The following is an 18,897-nucleotide window of genomic DNA, read 5'->3' on the forward strand; positions in this document are numbered from 1 at the left end:
GCTTACTGAGGGGCTGCTCTCAGTATCTACACTGCTATCAGTGATCCCAATGCTGATGTATACATTCAAGCTGTAGATTTCAGCATGATTGCATTGGTTTAATAGAGAAAAAGACCTCTTCCATTGAATAAATGTGGTTAAAGATATTTAAATTATATCAAATCTTGATATGCACACTATATGCTATCTACAACATATGCTAAGTTTAAAGTAATTCATGCATATCGATCTGTATACTCCGTGGCAGCTCAGCAAGATAGCCCGACACCCTCAAACCAAGAATTCTGACTGATCATTTTAATTATGATGATGAAAATGATTTTTGTTTAGTGACAAAGCATCTCTCTCCACTGTATGGATTTTAATCCTTAACCTTTTAAGGTTAATAAGGTAGAGCACTGTCTTGCCTCTGGGCCAGGTCCAGAGAATGTTGATTAAAATGAGAACAGTGCACCAAAGGGACAAGTACAGGTTTTCAGGAATAAAACCGGTGCTTTCAATACAGCCTGCCCATATAGGTCTAAAAAATGTAACAACATAACTCCAGCAAGGCCTCTGAGAGTCCAGGCACTGGAAAGGGATTTGCAGGAGTGTTCAGAGCAGCAGCTTCCCATTGTGGGAACTGGGATTCTGCAGCAGCAGTTCCTTCCTCTGGGACAGAGGGAGTTATTCCTGCTTCCTTTAGCTTTTGCATCCACACTCTGAATATGGAGAATTGGTACCTGTAAAGCAGGATGCAGTAGAAGCTGATACCTTTGGTGCCACTGATACTACCAACAGCAATGAAAATGGCAATTTCAGTGTTTCCAGGGATGGGCTTTTCTACTCATGCTCATCTCGACAGGATTCAAAATGCTAAGCTGCAGAATTAAAGCGCCTGATTTAGAAGATGCTCTAGCATTTTAACAGCGATGCTCCATTACATTAGTACGATGGGCTGATTTTCCTACTTGGAAAATCTGGTAAAGCCAGTGGGAACTGTGTCTGTTTCAGAACTGAGTGGTCTACGTGCAAGGTCACGTTTTCTGTTTGACTGTTTGTTTGTTTTTCACAAAACACATAAACAGGTGAATTTAGACTCCTGCAAATGTGAAGAGCTGCCTGGTGGGTTCTGCAGCTCTTCCAGCAGGGTGGGTGCACAACCACCACCAGCAGAACTGCGGGTATGGTGCAGGGGGGGGAGAAATCCTCAAGCCTGAGAGCTCATCAGAGCACAGTGCTAAGGACATGGCGCAGAGGGTGCCCTGCCATAGAATTGTGCCATCTTGCTTGTTTCAAATGTGAACTATTCTGTGCAGCCCTGTCTTCTGGAGAATTTGAAGAGCAGGAAAATGGAACGGAGTTGCTTGACGTGGGAAAAATACCCTTCCCATGACCAGGGAAAGCCATCTAGCATTACTTCATTACTTTTCAGTGATGAAGTACTTTTCATTCTTGTCAGTCTCGTCTGCTTTTTTGCCTCCTTGCAATGTAACAAGGGAAATAATCCATTGCCTAAGAGGTGAATCATGCTCTGTGTATAGTTAGCTATTACAAATATGCATATATTCTCACAAGCATAAACAGATAAATAGCATTCAGCATTTGAATGCTGAAGTTCCATTGCTGCTAGTTGAACTACCTAGGACTCAGTTATAAATACTTCTATCTGAAAAATTACAACATTATTATTTATTATTATTTTACTTTTGCTGTAGTGACATGTGTAGCACAAGGGAAATAGTAAATCACATCTCCTTTATATCTTCCAGCAAACACTCTAGCAAGAAGTGAGTAAGGAAATCTTCCTTTGCCACAATCACATAGCCATGGTCAACAGTTCATTTCAGCATGGAACTTAAGGCAAGTTGTGCACATATCCATGCTCTAAGAAATGTACGGCAGTTTTTAAACAGGTTGAATATGTTCAACTGTAAAATATGCTTTAGGTAATCAATTTATTTATGTAGAATACACATCGTGGCTAAGACTTGAAAGTAGGAATTTATTTTTTCATACTTGGTTGGTAAATGTGGTTGCCTTGGTTTGTATTTGTATCCCCTTATAAAAGGGGTAATTGTCAAAGGTACAGAATCACTTCTAATTTGCACATCTGAAAGGAAGGGTACAAGTTCAGAAAAAGGAAAGAATCTTGCAGTTAATTGGGTGGGGGCTGGAAAAAAATTATTTGTGTATAGTTGACTTCTTATGTGGCCTTGGCATAGCTGAGCCATTTAATCACCTCTACTGTTTCCATCTGTGTAAAAGAAAAAAAAAAAAAAAGAAGAAAAGCCAACAAAACCAACCAACCAACCAAAAACCTTAATGTTTTTTCTGTCCTTGTTTGGTCTTGCTTATGTAGACTACCTAGCAGTTGAAAAGCTGACCATACAGAATTATGGGGAAGCACAGCACCTAGACACTGCCTCTGGGCATGGCTGTAATGCAAATAATCCCAACAAGAGTAGTTCAGGAATGGCTTGACTCTTTTGTTTGCACTCTGGGGCATCTAAATGCAAAATGCTTGCCAGTGAAGCATGCACTACCTTGGAGAATCCAACTCATGCAGAATAAAAGTTGTCAAGAAGGTGGTGCAGTTTTGCCATGGTTCCTGTTTCTTTGGCTTTCCTAACAAGTTTCAGATATACGTGGAACTTTTCATTACAATAAACTTGCGTGAACTGAAAAATCGGATCAGGTTGCTGCATCTGGCTTAGCTTCAGAAATAGAAATATAGTAAGGGGATAAATGAAAGGGCCACCCACTATAAAATGTGGGTGACCAGTATAAGGAAAAAACAAATCTTTAATGGATATTTATTCCAAAGACTGTTACAAAGAAACTGCTCGCAGTCTGATGTTGTGCCAAGCATAGGGGATTAAACTTTTTAATGACTTTATGTTGATTAACATCCAAGACATCTAGGAACAAAGAAGAGATTCCGTAACTCCACATAAAGAATATTATTTTCAGACTAGAAGAGAGTGCTTGAAAACATAAGTTCAGAAAATATGGCAAAATGTAGCAGGGAAGAGGACAAATAGCAGTCTTAGCTGCAGAATCAGCTGATTCTGAGGATGGGGGCTAGACTTATAGTTAATTCAATGCTACATGCCAGAATCCTAGGTAATTGTGTGCTGATCACTACTAGAATAGCACAGTGTCCTTTTTGACTTGATCTATAAACTGCATAGGATTAATCCTGTTTCTCTGGACTTTTTTTGGTACCTTTATCAAGAAATGACTGCCACTATTCTGCACCCCCATACCCTGCAGATACAGAACCTGAGTCTACATTTTTTTTCCTTTTTTTATTGCATGCCTATGACCCTAAGGGATTTCCACATTTTTGCCCCACCCCCTCTGTGTTATGGTCCCTAGCGTTGAGAGAAATCTTGCCTGAAAATGGAAAGGGGCCCGTAAGAGCGAGAAGAGGGCGTAGTCAAGAGTGCAATGTCTGGAATGAAAGATAGTCCCTCGGTGGCTATTGCAGACTGAAACCAAGAGCAGCCCTTACTAACTCAGGGGCTGCAGACATAAATGTAGTCTGAAGCCACCCTGTTCTTGCCTCCTGGACTGCATGTGCTGAGCTCTCTCTTCTGAGAATTGGGGCCTGGGTTTGTTTGAATTAATAGTGAAGTCATTACACTATGTAAATATGTTAGTGTTCATCTGGTTTTACTCACAAGTTATTCTTGCCTTGCTGTGTTGTTCATGCTTTCTTGTTTGTGCAAAATTAACTAGGAGCATTTTAAAAGAAAAGGAGAAAAAAAAAAAAAGGGTAAATAGTGTTGAAACCTTGATTGCTACGATTTTTACCACAGGCTGAAGTCAAGTAGGCCCCTCTAACTTAATCATATAATGAGAGCATGATGACTTTTTAATGACACTATAAGGGTCCTTTCCTTTTCTGCCATCTTTGGCCTCCTTTGTGTCAAGTGTGATAATTTGCCTTAATAGCCTAGCATTACATTTTTTCCTTTTCACTGTTGCTGAGGAGCCAGCCGAACAGGAAGCAACCTAAGACTCACCACTCGACAGGGGGTGCCTGTGCCCTCAGGGGCTGTGCCCCATCCCTTCCCCAGGATGGCTGTTCTTCAGGTTGTCCCAGCGGATGAGCACTGCTGGCCCTGGTACAAGCACAACTGATGCTGGAATGAGTCAGGATGAGGAGCTGCGGCTCCTGTATTGTAATTTTTCCTGTTATTGTGATGGGGAAAGCCAGGTTGCATTATAGGTTCCTCCTGTTTCTCAGTCTTATGCAGACCAAATGTAAGATCTGAAGAAACATCATCCTTCTTCTTCTTCTTCTTCTTTTTTTTTTTTCCCCTGCTTAAAACCTGTGAACTTTTGTGGCCAACTCTTTGAATTCTGCCATGCTCAATACTGGTGAGAGGGAGCCGGTGAAGATGCCCAGCGTTGTTTTTTTGTTCTGATATTAAAGCTGGGCTGGCTGACTTCCCATGTCCAACTTCTATTTGCTGTAGGTACTTTGGAGTTTGAGATTCAGGGCTTGGTCCCTCTCAGTTCCCCTGGCAATGGAGCGGTCATGGCTATCACATTGGAGAGTAGGAAGAGGCAGTGAAGGTGTTTTGAATCTCAGATGACTGTGGTGGTTTCTGATTTGTAGAGAAAGAACCAGGGACTGAACGAGAGGCCATGTGTTCCCACATAAATGACCATCACAGAGCGAACAATGATGCTGACATTCAGTAACAATGTTAGATTGCAGTCAGCGGTCTGCTGAGGTGGAGACTGCGGTTCATCCTTCTCAGACATACTGCTTCTGGCTGTCTCTCCAGCTGACATGAACTCTTGTTTTCTTCAGGGCTGTCCTTTTAAACAGGAGGGCCAGAGAAACTGCATTTTGAAAACTAGTGTCTTAAATGCTGTGTATTCTGCAGTGCAAAGTGTATTCTGCAAGGAATACCTTGGAGTCATTTCCAGGATGAGGACTGCAGACACTGCACAAATGGTTATAACTTGGAAGCGTTCTCTCTCCAGGCTCTGGAGCAGACAAATGGAATTTCTGCACTGACTTCGATATGACAGGGTTTCCCCCTTGCTTTTCCTAGATTTTGTGAATGTTTAAGAGCAAAGGAAGTTTATTTCCTCAGTAGCTGTACTTCGGAAAGTAAAGCTGTCGTTTCATCTTTCTTGCTGAATGCACGTTTGCAGGGATGGTTCCCAATAAAAGCTCCACCTTAAAAGTGTATCACAATTTGGGGACATTCAGATGCAGGTGTTTGAACAGTGACTTGCTGCCAGTTCCCAGCAATGTTATTCTACTCCCAGTCATAATATCTGAGTATCTACCTGCAGTTTAGTGCCTGGTGCTTTCAGTGCTACAGGATCTGCTAGCTGCTTCCATCTGGGCAATATTCTTAGATGAATAAAATAACCCATACTTCTAGAGTTAATAGATCCCGAGGGAAAACTGTTTTTGGCAACCTACTGTTCATCCATAGCAGTAAACATGCTGATCAAAAAGCCAGAAGAATCCTACTCTGGAACAGATGATAAATAGCCAATTAGAGACAAAACTAAAAAGCAAAACCATTAGAAAAGGGGTGGGGAAAACGCAGAGATAAAAGGACAAGAACAGTCTGCTGAGAAGGCTGGACATAGAACAAAGTGCGTGTTAACAAACCTTTATTCTTTGAGCGGTCTTTGGTGATGCAGTCGAAAATGACATAAAATCAAGACCTAGAGGCTTCCTGTCACATTGATTTAGCACTACATTGTTGGCTTCAAAGATTACCTAATGTTGTTTTGATGCTGTCTGTTGTAGTGCTGTTGCTGGTAGTTTACCAGGCAATATGAACCACATACACTGAGACAAAACCTCTAAAATGTAGGGCCAAACTGACTCTTCCCCAAGCTTTTGAACCTTTTAGTCATCTTTTGTAAGGTACCAATTTTATGGAACAGGTCTCCTTCAAACTCAAGATTTCTGTTTGCAGTACAGGAGGTTCCTGGTCTCTCCAGATGTTGAGATGGAAGCATTGCTGTGTAGTCCTATGGTTGTGATGCAAGGGAGGGAGGAGAAACTTGAGCACCTGCATGCATAGTGCAGGAAACATGGTATGTTTCCTTTGAAATGGGAGGATTCAGCAAAGCGACACCAATATGAGTCTGAGGCTGGTAACTTACCTTAAAGGTGTGATAGAACAGAAAGACTCATAGCTGTGCTGCCTTGGGAACTATGATATATATGCTGCATCCTGGCAGTAGTTTTATGCTGTTTTGTGGTATAAATAATATATATCTGAATATATTTTGGGCATAGTGTGCTGGCCTTTAAGTCATTTGAAAATAGAGCTCATTCCAGGTTTTATCTAGATGGGGAATCGAAGAAGCATCAAAATGAATAAACTTTAAGGTGTATTAGTTTAAGTGTCTTAAACCTATGAGTTTATACTTTCACAGCTCATGTAGAACACACTAAATTAAGGCCAATACAATTCAAATAGCAGTATTTACCCAGGCATTCAAATGAGCCACTTTAACTTTGCACCTCTGTGACTCTAGAGTAATTCAGTTCAGCACTACAGTCTTCTAGTTTAGCTTCTCTGTATGTCCTTCTGAAGGCAAGGCCAGCTTTAAAGAGACACCCCAATTACCTCTTCCCAGCAGGACACAAAACAGAGGTAGAAGACCTGTAGAACACCCGTAAGAACAGGTGTTGAATTGTGAGCTGTTGAATAAGAGGTTGTGCTGTAGACCAAAAATGCTAGTTGACCACCATGTGGCTGGGAGATTGCATCAGATCACAGTACGATTGAGACTTCATTAGATAAAAGGTCTTTGGAGGTCTTCTGGCCACACTGGAAGAGGTACCGTTTGTGCTGGAGAGCTGTGTGCACAATAGGGCAACACAGCTCCCATATTTATTTTAAGGTGTTTGACTCTTCTTTCCCCAGGTACTGCAGCTACACCCTTCCTCCCTAAGCACATCTCCCCGTGCAAGTCCCTGTTGCTTGCCGAGCAGGAGGTTGTTTTCCATGACATTTTGTTGGGATGAGGAAAGCCTGAGTCAGGACCTGCATGAGTCCTGCAGCCTTGCCGGTTCAGAGAGCCCTCAGTGAAGTTTGTTTTTTGGTTGTTAAGATCTCAGTTTTCTTTGGCTCTAGCAAATTATGAGAGCTGGACTACTGCATGTTTTAGAACTGTTCTTCCCCTGGTGGTCTAGCAGTGGATTGAGTATTACTTTCAAACACGAATATTTATTGTCTTAATAATGCAGGCTTCTGGGGCCATTAGCCACACAGTTTGAAGGAATGATCTTCGGAGGCTGCAATGTACACATCCGTGATGTAGCACTATGTCAAACTGAATCAGACCTCATAAACAGCACTATTGTTTTAAGTTGAAGAGTTAAAAATAAGTTATTGCTAGAAGAAAGTGTCTGTGCTTAATCTAGAGGCAGAAGATGGTGCTTTTCTCTCTGGGTCTGGCAGAGAAGTGGGTCAGAGATGTTTGAACAAGAAAGAGGCTTGGGGAAAAAAAAATGAATCATTAAGCTTGTCATGGCAACTGAATGGAGTAAATCTGTTTCACTGCAACTACTGTGAGTTTTGCTTTCAGGAATGGTCTGTGCCACAGCAGTCACTGAGAGTTGAGAGTTTCTGATGAGATCAGTCTGAGACAGGATCCATGTCTGGAGCTGTCTGAGAGCACAGCGTGATTTCCTCCATGGGATAAATTAACCGTGGCTTTCTGCTTGTGCACAGTGAGGTCCCTCGCTATCATCTATGCTTGTGTTGAGCTAAGAATAGAAAACAGCAACATCAGCAGTGCTGTGGGAAAACTGCACTGCTCCAGATGGCTGCTGATAAGCTTTTTTCTCATTTGGGATTAAAAACAAAATAGTAGTAAATGACGGTCGTTTCCCATCCACATCTTAATTTACATGCTTGCTTCACAGCTAGGAGAAAGCGAGGCGAAGTATATCTTAGACATGGATTTGTCTGAATACATTTGAGAAGCTATCAGAAAGCAGTTCAGTCGCCTTGCAGGAAAAAAGCTATAGGAGGAGGGTTTTTTTGTTTTGTGCTTTTTTTTCTTTTCAATTTTGTTTTATCCAATTTATGTGGTTCTGAGCGAAGATCTATTTCCATTGTTACAAAGGTTTGTGTCCTGTGAGATCCCATTAGGTCTTTTCATTGCCTTGCACAGAGAGGATCTTCGTTCCCTCTCCAAAGAGGTGACTGGGACAAATCCATTGTGCAATGTATTCATCTAGCTGTACAGGCCACGTGTTGCATGCAACTGTCCCATCAATTCTGATCTGCTAAAAAACAAAACAATTTTGAGATCTCTGCTCAGGATCAAGCCTAACCCAAGGAGTCAAACAGTGACTTGTATTCTTTGTAATTATTCTTGACATCGGGCTATTTGGTGAAAGCATATGTTTGCATTTCCTAATTTGTTGGTATGCTTTTACTTTGGATTAATTCTCAGAGAGAGAGAGAGAGAGAGAGAGAGAGAGAGAGAGAGAGAGAGAGAGAGAGAGAGAGAGAGAGAAGCAAAAGCAGACCTGGCACCCCTGTGGCTATTTCATGCATTTGCTCTATGAGAACAAAGTCCTTGCTCAGAAAGAGAGTTCTGCCCTGTCCAGAGCAGGACGAGAGGGGAGGCGCTCACCATGATTGAGCCAGTTGGTTGCTTCATCGTGCCTGATGGCTGTGGAATATTGAGCAATATGCATAGTCCTGAGAGTAAAGACCAATGCGATCTATTGTTCGGCTCTTATATGGAGGGTGGAAACCCTGTTCTCTCACCTACAGTTCAGTTCATGATCAATAAATTATGTGATCATCCAGTTAACACACTGGCTGTAGAGAGGTCAGCTTCCACCTCTTTAACAGCCATTGTTTTAAATTTTATAAATGTATAATTAATTGAAATAAGGAAAATAACCTTTTCTTCTTAAGGAACAAGTGAGGAATAGACTGAGTTGCAGTACCAATTCATTTGTGGTAAGCTGTCTCATAGACACGGTGTGAATACAGGTGATATGGGAAAAAAAAAAGGTCTTGTGACAGCAGAAAAATATTTCTGCTGGATGTGATAGCATAACCTAACGTACGGGTGTTTGTGTAGGGTATTAATAACTAGGGGTTACAGCGGATGTACAAGCCTGTGAATAGTTGCCTAAATGTGATTGCTACTACGCTGGTACCTAGGAACCAGGGTTATTCCTAGGATAACGTATGTATCCATTTCCTGGTGCCCTTTGTCTCACCTTTACAACAGCTACTGCCTCTTTGCTGGTTGAGTGCAATGAAGGCTTGACCCGGTAGCTCCGCAGCACTCTTACTTTCCAGCTGTACTGCTGACAGAGGCTTTTCTCCAGTTCTTCAGGTCAGTTCCCAGTAACCAATGTGGGATGTTTGTTAGAGAGAATCTGGCCAAGTGTCTGGTGTGGTAACCAGAGTGATCTTGTCATTTATGTGGTACATGAGACTAAGGTTCTCTTCTTGAGTACTGCTCAGGATCCACGGTAAAAGGGTAATGAATAACCTTCTTGCTGTTTCTTCTGCTGGGAGTGGTAGTAGCCATGATCATCTGTCAGGACTGACTCTGCACTAGGACTTTATGATGTGTTTAAAAAAAAGAAAAAGCTTTAACTGCTTTTGGGGGAGTCTGTACTGGTATCTGTTACACTAAACCACTTATTTAGGTACAGCTCCTCTCAGTGTTGGAGGTGGGTCTGAAGCCAGCGGTGTCTAGGACTACTTGTGCTGGGTAAGTGATGACACAGCTTAGGTAAAAATGCCAGTTGCTCTTCTCACTTTTCTCTGACATAGTGTGCTAGTACAGCGTGGAGTAGCTTCAGCATAAAAACAAATGAGACATCATAATATGAGCAAATGAGAGCTTGGTGACTAAGACACTGGCCGGGAATACTGTCTTCAAATATTTGCTGGAGGCCAAGCTGAAACTCAAGCCCTTATCTCCCACAGCTCTATAATGTGTGCCTGCCATCAGACTATTCACTCACCCTTCAGCACATTACAGCATCTGTCTTATTCTTCCGCTGGAGTGCTTCTGCGTTACGTTTTATAGTGCCAGACAGAGAGACTTGGGCTGACTGACTCCACAGCACAACGGCCCCACCACTCAGTGTTATTCCAGCTTGTGGTGAAACTCTGTGGTTCAGGGTGACCACATAAAATGTGCGGGATAGTAAATGACTCCAGCAAAAATATCAAGAAAGCCTCATTGCAAGTTAGCTGAGAAAAGGTGCTAAGTTAGATCTCCTCTGGCAAAAGGGGAAGATGAAAGTAGAAATAAACCTCACTCCTGTACGCTCCTCAGATTGAAGGCAAGGCATTAGCCACTTAGTCATGGAAGCTAGATAGTCACTTGCTTCCTCAGCCTCACTGTGAATTTAATACAAAAGGAAGAGCCTCAGTAGTAGTTCTGGAAGGACCTTTTTCAACTCTGGAGGAAAGAAAAAAACAAACAAAAAAAAAACCTTCCCCCTTTATAAACTGCATCATTTTCCTTGAATATTTCTGTCATGTGGTCTTGGCATTTTGAATACAAACTCAGGAAGGACAGGAATGGAGATTCCCTCTGTCTCAAAAATAGAAAAGGTTAATGTTTATGTGTCGCTATAACTAACTTAGTTGGTAAAGGTTTGTCTTGGTGGACTGATGTAAGGGACATCCTGGCTCAGAAAGAGCGGCATCCGTTTAAATACCTAGCCTGAAACCCCCAACATAAAGAAAAAAAAATGCAGTACATCTTTGCTGTGCATTTTGGACAGATATTCAACAGTATATTTTATAGGAGGGTACAAAACTAATTGGAATGTCTGAGGAGAAAACAGCAAACAATGCCCTTCATCAGAAAACAATCTGAAAATGTGATGCTATCACAGGCAAATCTAGGTTATGCCATGCTATGAGTGACCTGCTTGCATGTAATCTGGGCTAAAAAAAAATTAAGTAAGATTGTTTAAATGCAGCTTCAGGGAGTGCTACATATTTTATCTCAGTTTCATCTGGTTTCCCATAATATCAAAGCCGTGTTTAGTGGATAGAGATTTACGACCAGAAAATGATATGTATAGCCGAAGAATGTGAAGGGATGAAGTGCCTTGTAGAATTAGTTATCATTGCTGGGGAAGTAGAGCTGGTTTACAGCTTGCTTTTTCCCTCTCCATCTGGGACTGATTTGTGTCTTCGCATTGTATATAGGAAATGTTCTCTGCTATTCGCTAAACGTAAAGACTGTGTTTTAGGCACTGTGGTGTAAGAGTTTCTGAAAACTTTGACTCATGCATGGACTATTGTTAGTATGTATGTTTTTACAAATATATTTTCTTTATCCTGTATCTTAAAATATATATACATATTTATACTTAGATGCTCAGCTACTGCTGGCAATGGGACAATTATGAACACATTTTCTTTCCCTCGTGTTAGCCAAGGCTATGTACTTACTATATTATTTTGTTTTATTTTTGTGTTTTAATACTGAGCACTGTGAAGACAGAGAAATAACTTTGCGGGAGGAAGGAGTTATTCCAATGAATGTCTAGTGACTAGGAGACAAGGCTATGTAGACATTTTTGTTTCGAGCTCCCAGTGATTGATAGCTAAGATATCAAATGGATGGTGGTTTTGGAAGAAAGATCAAGGCAACTGATGGCATCAGGCATTTGCAAGGAGGTTTTTCACAGAGATGGCTGGCAGCTGGTCTTTTGGGGTTTTGAATGGACTTGCCAGTTGTTGTCCGAGCTTCATGTAACACAAAATGATTTGTGGACGTGTTGCAGTCATTGGCCTTTGGTAGGTGAACGCTTTGGCTTATTTTTAATTTCAAAAATGTCGTCTCGGTTTAGGACAGGGCTTTAGAGTGGGACTAAAGGCTGAGTTATGTCACTTCTCTTGGAAATTTTTAATGTCAAAATTGCCTTTTGTTACTTTTACCATTCTTAAAGGTCAAGTTGAGATTGTCAATCAGGCGCGTATCTTAAATATCTTTTAAATGTCACTCAGCCTAAAAGCCAAAAGTAAAACAGACACTAGATATGGTACGCAAGAGCATTCATTAGCACCATTCAGAATCGGGGAACTCTTTTTTTAAAAGCTATTTGAGGAACCAAAAGAAAACTGCAAGTAGGCTTCTTGCTGACAAGTTGCAGGTGTATACCACATGCCCATATTGGAAAAAAGATGCGGTTATGAAGGTCTTGATGACAGACAAGGGTCTAAAATGCCTTCATCTCCAGGTTTTAGTTAGTTCATCTGTTTTTTATTTGCATTTCACCCTGCTAGCAGTTTTAGTATTTTCCAAACTCAGTAAAACCATGCACAGATCTATGCAAAATTACTTTTCTGCATTTTCAGTTACTTAGTTTAGTAAGGTCTTACTTTAGCTATATCATAATTTTTAGTTAATTATTTCTTGCTGGAAAACTGAGAGGAAGGACTGATAAGATTGAGGGGAGAGCATTTTATCTAGGTCTGCTTTGCTAGAATAGGTAGAACCCACTTACGCCTTGAGCGTATCATGCAGGTGAGCATTTGCATTTGTCTCTTATCACTACTCCTAGCTAAAAGATCTGACCTTCTTTGATGAATGAGGGTGAACTTGAGAGGAAATGCTTATTCTTAAGGGAGAAAGCCTTATTATGCATACATCTAGTTACTCCAAACAGCTGCACTCTAGATTCGCTCTTCAAAGATGCATATATTCAGAGTAACAGAGCAGCAGCACTCTGGAAATATCCAGCCAGCTCTTTTGTTACTGTAAAATAAATTTTGAAAAAGAAAACAACTAATGAAATCACATGGAAAATGGCATGGGTCCGCCCAGCTAGAAAATCTTGCATGTTTTTATTATCAGACCTCTTTCTTCTCCAATTCTCAAGAGAATGGCACAAAGACAGAGAAAAAGGTAGTTCTCCATGTAAAAGAATAGTTTTCACAGCAAATTCTCAACAGCCCCCATGTTTGTCTTTCCTGAGAACAATATAATCAAGTCTTGATTAAAAATATTTAAAAAGTAATCATTCTGCATTGAAAATTAGTCAATTGAGCTTTTTGTTTGTGTTGAACAAATAATTGCAGGAGTCATTTTTAAAACAATAAAAGCAACACTTTGATTCGTTTAAAACACTGGAGAAAATTAGTTGAGGAAGTGTAAACATCATTTTCCAGAAAGTGCCCAAAATTTATTCTCATCTTTTTATCTAAACAAATTCCTCAAGTATAATTTTGAGGAATGGAAAAAATCTATGATTAATTTAATAGGCAGTAAAATTAGATGCAGACAGTGAGCATAGTTTGTAGCTGTGTGGGAGTCAGCAGAAGGGATCCTGGAATGTGATGGTGTCATTATGTGTCCTTAAAGCATCGTGTCTTTTCCTTTTGTAGGAATAAACGTGCCCTTCTCTCTTTTTGTAGGAGAGTATAGTACCTTCTCACCCTCTGTTTAGGAGGCAGTTTTCCTGTAAGATAATGTTGTTTTTGATGAAAATGGGAAAAATTTATATGTCTCTCTGCTTTCATGGAATTACATGTGCAGGAGATTTTGTGCTGTATAATATATGCTGTGCTGTATACCATTGGGATGTTGTCTAACGCTTGGCAGGTTTAAGGAGTATACTAAGCACATACATGAAGTAAAGGTTATCGAAGTGAAATGCTGAATAGAGATATTTGTTTTCTTCCAAATGGTGTGGGTCAGTGCGGAGTGGTGCAACTGCAAAGGAGTTTGTACCAATGTGGTGTGGACATTGACTGTAAGAACAGTGAACTTACTATCCTACCTGACACCTGTCAAAGCAAAATTCCATCATGGAATTAAGACTCAAATTCAAATGTTACCTGTTGCAGAGTGTGTATCAGGACTTCCAGTGACTGAGACAAGTTTTCTGGCTCTGTTTTTTTCTTCACTGTAGAGTTTTAAGTTCTTGTCTATGAATCAGAGGCCTGAGAACTTGGAACCCACAGAACTACAAGTTCTCTTTTGCCAACATATGTCTGAGGCAAGAAAAGATGAAACCACCAAGGGATCTGGTTGTATTTTTGTAATTCTTGAGGTTGTTATACAGTTCTACCAGCAGCTTGAGCTTAAGGATTGCTGTAAAGTGTCCCTACCTGCATATCCTAGTCGAAGCGAATGGTATCTCACTTGCAGGTTTCTCCATTTTTATTTATTTTATTTGGAAATGGACTATATACATACCTTGTACACTGCTTCACTTTTCTTTTTACCCACCAGGCCTATCCTTGCACCAACGATAAGGAATGTGAAGTTGGGCGGTACTGTCACAGTCCTCATCAAGCAACATCTGCATGCGTGATATGCCGGAGGAAGAAGAAGCGTTGCCACAGAGATGGAATGTGCTGCCCTGGGAATCGCTGCAACAATGGTACTTCTTTGGTCATTTCTTCTTTTCCCTCTGTAAAATCAGCATTTTGATAGTATCTACTGAGAATAGATTTCCAAATGTTCTCAGCAGAAGTATTTTATTCTGGGTAACTCCAGTTTCTTTCCTAAATCAAAATAAAATCCCTTTTACTGAAGGGATTTTATTCAGTATTTTTACTGAAGCTGAAAATAACATTAACTATAAGCTTTACTTGTCTTTTTCTTTTGGCTTAGAAAAGATGCTGAATGATCTTCTTTCTCTTCTAATTCTAGAGAAGTGCAAGATCTAATTTTCAAAACTTCATAGGAAACCAGTCTAATCTGTGACTCAATTTTATAACTGCATATCCATTGTGTGGTTGGACAGGGGAAGTTTTATGCTGAACTAGCCAAGAGAAATATAGACCATTAAAGAGTAAAATTAGACCAACTGGATTCATGGTTGTCATATCAATGCAGAACCAGATGGTGCCTAGCTTGGAAGGGGAAGGGAAGAGAGGCAAGAAGGGAAAAGAGGGACAGCTGTGACAGTACAGCATGAGTTGAAATTCAAAAGCTGTGCCAGGCTAGAGGCTGGCTGTTCAATCTCCCCTGCCTCTTTCCCCTTTCTCCCCCTCCCTGAAGCATGCCCATGCATGAAGTCACAGTTACCATTTCCACTACTCTAATATCCTCCACTGCAAGGAACATAGGAATGTATTTTTAATGTATCTTTAAACCTTTTCTCCACTTCATTATCTATAATGGTATTTTTACGTTTAAGGCTTGTGTACAAGCAGACTTTTTCCTCCTTTGGGCTGGGGAAACCCCCAGATGATGAAGCCACTGACAAAAATCACAGCATCTTTTCAAGTGCTACATTCAATGTGGCTTGATTTGCAGGAAAACTGCAAAGAACCCATATTTTTAAGGAAGCAGAAGAGACCCAAGGAATCCTAGAAATACTTTCCCTGGGGGGGTTCTAACCATACTGTTTACATTCCCATACTCTCCTCTTGAGATCAGAGAGAGATGTCTCCAAGGCAGTCTCCAGATGCTCAGCCCATAAAGACAGTGTGACAGCAAGACTGTGACAGTGAGTGAAGCGCTGCTGTGATGAAATTAGGGGCCAGGGATCAGTGACAGAGCTGTAATTAGAGCTGAGAGTTGCTGAAGCTGAGCCCAGCACCCCCTTGCTTTCATGGTTCCAGTCCCAATCCTGGTCCAGGTATGTTCCTCAGCTGCTTTTCCTCCTGTTGAAATCTATGACTGACTGACTTTTCCTCACAGGTATTTGCGTACCTGTAACTGAAAGCATCCTTACGCCTCACATCCCTGCTCTAGATGGGTCCCGCAACAAGAAGAATGGTCATTATGCTAGCAAGGATTTGGGATGGCAAAACTTAGGGAGGCCACAGTCCAAGCTGTCACACATAAAAGGTAAGAGCACATTTGCACTACGCTGTTTCGTTAGGAATCCTGTTATTGCTGTTTAAGTACAGCAGTGCAAAGCAGCAACACACAGTAATTTCCCAGGTCGTGAATCTCTATCGTGAGAATTCAGAGCACAACTCAAGAAGTGATGTAACATCAACCAACAATTCCTGTGATTGAAATAGCATCTGCCATCTTCTCTGTATCAGAGGGGACTGAAAATTCATTTTTCAGTTGTGCAAGACTGTACACATCCTCCTCTTGTAACAGTCATGTAATTAAGCACTTGTCATTGTGCTTACAAACCTGTAGTCTCCTTCCTAAGTCTTGGGACAGTTTGCACCAAATACCCTCCTGAACCTTCCTAATTCATCTCTTCCCTTGTGTTTATGTCCTTCAAATAGCCACAGATGGAAATATCATCTCTCCTTTTTCTGAGCTTCATTTGCATCAGTCTGCACTGAACCTGTATTTTCACATTTTCCCCTGAGGTAAAATAGTTTGCTTACTCTTTTTAGGACATGAAGGCGATCCCTGCCTACGGTCATCAGACTGTATTGAGGGACACTGCTGTGCTCGCCATTTCTGGACCAAAATTTGCAAGCCTGTGTTGCATCAGGGGGAGGTGTGCACCAAACAGCGCAAGAAAGGCTCCCATGGACTGGAGATTTTCCAACGATGTGACTGTGCCAAGGGGCTGTCTTGCAAAGTATGGAAAGACGCGACCTCCTCTTCTAAATCACGACTTCACGTATGTCAGAAAATCTGAGTGAGGACTGGGAAGATAGCATTAAGTGACTGTGGTTTTATGTATTTAATGCGTTACAGCATGGTGGGAAACAAGGACTGCACGTGAAAGAGGAGTGGCTTAAGCAACAGTTAGGATAGGAGTAGAAAGAAGTCACAAATGCATTTCTTTTGAGCTGGTGGTAAACACAAGAGCAGCTGGAGATTTCCCAGTGTGCAGTTCTTCTGTAAATAACTCCTACAGGTTGTGGGAAATGCTAGTATGCAAACAAGTACGGTGGAAATTAATGCCACTTACCTTGCTGTGTTGTCCCATGATGTTCTGGGGTTCAGTATATGGACTACAGTGGTTTTCCAGCATCACAGTGCCTGCTAAATAGATTGTATACATTGTACATATAGGAAGCAGTGCATTCCAGGAAGGCTTGTCTGTCAACACATTATTGGTCACTAAAATACACATTGCAGGTGTGAGAGAGGGAAATACAGTTACTTGAATGTCCATACACTCTCGTCATTCAGGGCTGACACTTCAGCAAAGCGCTCCTGCAGGACAAGAGTGCTACAAGAGTGCTAAATTTTGCAGGCCCTTGCGAAAGAGGTGAAAACTTGCCATCTTGCGATTCCAAGACAGCAGCAATTTCTCTAATCAGAGGCCTTTAAACAGGGTTTTATTTCGTATATTTAGGTAAACTGAAATGCTTTATGTAGTTCAATGTCATAGTATGGTACTTAATCGCTTGTATTTGTCTCGGTTTACTGCTAGTATACATTGGACTGAACAGATGAAGCAAATACGTGCATGCTGAATCCAGAATTATATACAGGCAGTTGCTCGTTAGTCCTAAATATACTTTCTTTGCCTAAACATACTTGCATTATAGACATTTCCAAAGAGACAGCAGAGTGTTGAAGTACATAACATTAAGAGCTATAAAATTGTGCCGCTGTTGTAACAGACAATATAGGCACTTGTTGGGGGATTTAGCCCATAGTGCTATAAACTCAAAGTTTTACATTTTAATAGTAGCAGTGGGCTACAGTTTGCTATTAGTGCTCAATCTGGTTGCACTCTGCAGAAGCATAAATGGATTTGTTTCTTAGAGGTAGAAAATTAAAAAGAGTTGGCTCTTGTGAGCACCTTCTCTCCGGCAGAAAAGGCTGTAAGAAGATGGTATGACCACAATGACTTGTTAAGCATCATGGGATGTTGCAGCACACCAGTCTCATGTGTATCCAACCTGAACTTGATCTTTTCTCAGTCTGGACTGTTCTGCCAGGAGTGATGGAAGTACATGGACTGTGGAAACAGCTAACAACTCTACATTGTTGGTGTACTGGTTAAAAAAGGACAGTCTACATCGTTTGATTTCTATCACAGGTCTTTTCAAACATTTTTTTTATTTTTAATTTTACTTATTTGCAAGTATTCCTTTGTATAGACATTGGTAAAGAGACTAATTTTTTTAAAAAGTCCAGTTCTATAACTGACCTAATGCTAAACTGTAATTAGCTGTTTAAAATTACCCACTGTCATGTTTTATAACACAAGAGATCTTTCTGTTTAATCAGTTCTGAAAGCAAGGACACCAGTATGTAGTTTTAAGACCATGTCACCCATACTTTAGACACCTTTTTCCACTGACATGTCTCTATCAGTGGTTGTTTTAAAGCTATAGCTTTTATACACCCCGACTCAGATTTCCTAATTAGAACACAGACCTCAGCTATGTTACCTTTATCTTTCATAAGAGTATAAATAAGAGTAGTTCACAAGCCTCTTTCCCTACTGGAGTTAGTTTTTATTGGCCTAGAGGGACTGCTCTGAGACAGTTTCTTCTGTTTTTAATAGTCTCAGTCAGACTTTAATCTCACAGTCCTACCCATTTAACTCTGTTTATTTCAGAGGAGTTTTTCTCGTAGGAATAAGGCTTAGAAATAGCATCATTTCAAATATTCAAAAAATACAGGAACCAATTCTGCAAGTGTTGTTTACACTGACAGCACATCCTCAGCAGAGGAGCTCTACTGCCTTCATTGTGATGACATGTAAAAGAAAATGTAACCAGCTTGAGCAGGGGGGGGTTGCAGAAATGGGCTCTCAGCAATTTTCCTCTCTTCTCATCATTGGCCTAGCCCCCTCCCTTTTCCTCTTACATACCGTAGTTATTTCGGATAATTTATTTACAGGAAATGTTTAATGAGATGTATTTTCTTATAGAGATATTTCTTACAAAAAGCTTTGTAGCAGAATATATTTGCAGCCTGTTGACTTTAATGTAGAAAAATGTATAATAAGATTAAATATATTAAATGTCCTTTCCTGTTCCTCCCCAAATCTTTTACCCACATTCTTTTCCTTAC

The 18,897-nt window shown here is 40.7% G+C and overlaps 1 protein-coding gene and 1 long non-coding RNA gene across 11 annotated transcripts in view; one reads left to right on the top strand and one right to left on the bottom strand.

Annotated features, from left to right (window-relative positions):
* Positions 1-18,851, top strand: part of DKK2 (dickkopf WNT signaling pathway inhibitor 2) — a 161,822-nt gene extending 142,971 nt beyond the window's left edge. For 3 of the 4 annotated variants that reach the window (XM_050710675.1, XM_050710674.1, XM_035569696.2), the window contains 3 exons: positions 14,224-14,374; positions 15,643-15,792; positions 16,305-18,851. In XM_050710675.1, the coding sequence (XP_050566632.1) occupies positions 14,224-14,374; positions 15,643-15,792; positions 16,305-16,555 (552 nt within the window). In that variant the 3' untranslated portion in view covers positions 16,556-18,851. The remainder of the gene's footprint in view (positions 1-14,223; positions 14,375-15,642; positions 15,793-16,304) is intronic. The other variant, XM_035569605.2, reaches the window with a different exon arrangement.
* Positions 6,346-18,897, bottom strand: part of LOC118260016 (uncharacterized) — a 135,186-nt gene continuing 122,634 nt past the window's right edge. For 4 of the 7 annotated variants that reach the window (XR_007708269.1, XR_007708268.1, XR_007708266.1 and 1 more), the window contains one exon: positions 16,832-16,905. This is a non-coding gene — a long non-coding RNA (uncharacterized LOC118260016). Of the gene's footprint in view, positions 8,273-14,187; positions 14,405-16,831; positions 16,906-18,897 lie in introns of those variants that run through there. The other 3 variants (XR_004782179.2, XR_004782163.2, XR_004782158.2) reach the window with 3 other exon arrangements.

Source organism: Cygnus atratus, chromosome 4 (genome assembly GCF_013377495.2).
Source record: "Cygnus atratus isolate AKBS03 ecotype Queensland, Australia chromosome 4, CAtr_DNAZoo_HiC_assembly, whole genome shotgun sequence".
Taxonomy (NCBI): domain Eukaryota; kingdom Metazoa; phylum Chordata; class Aves; order Anseriformes; family Anatidae; genus Cygnus; species Cygnus atratus.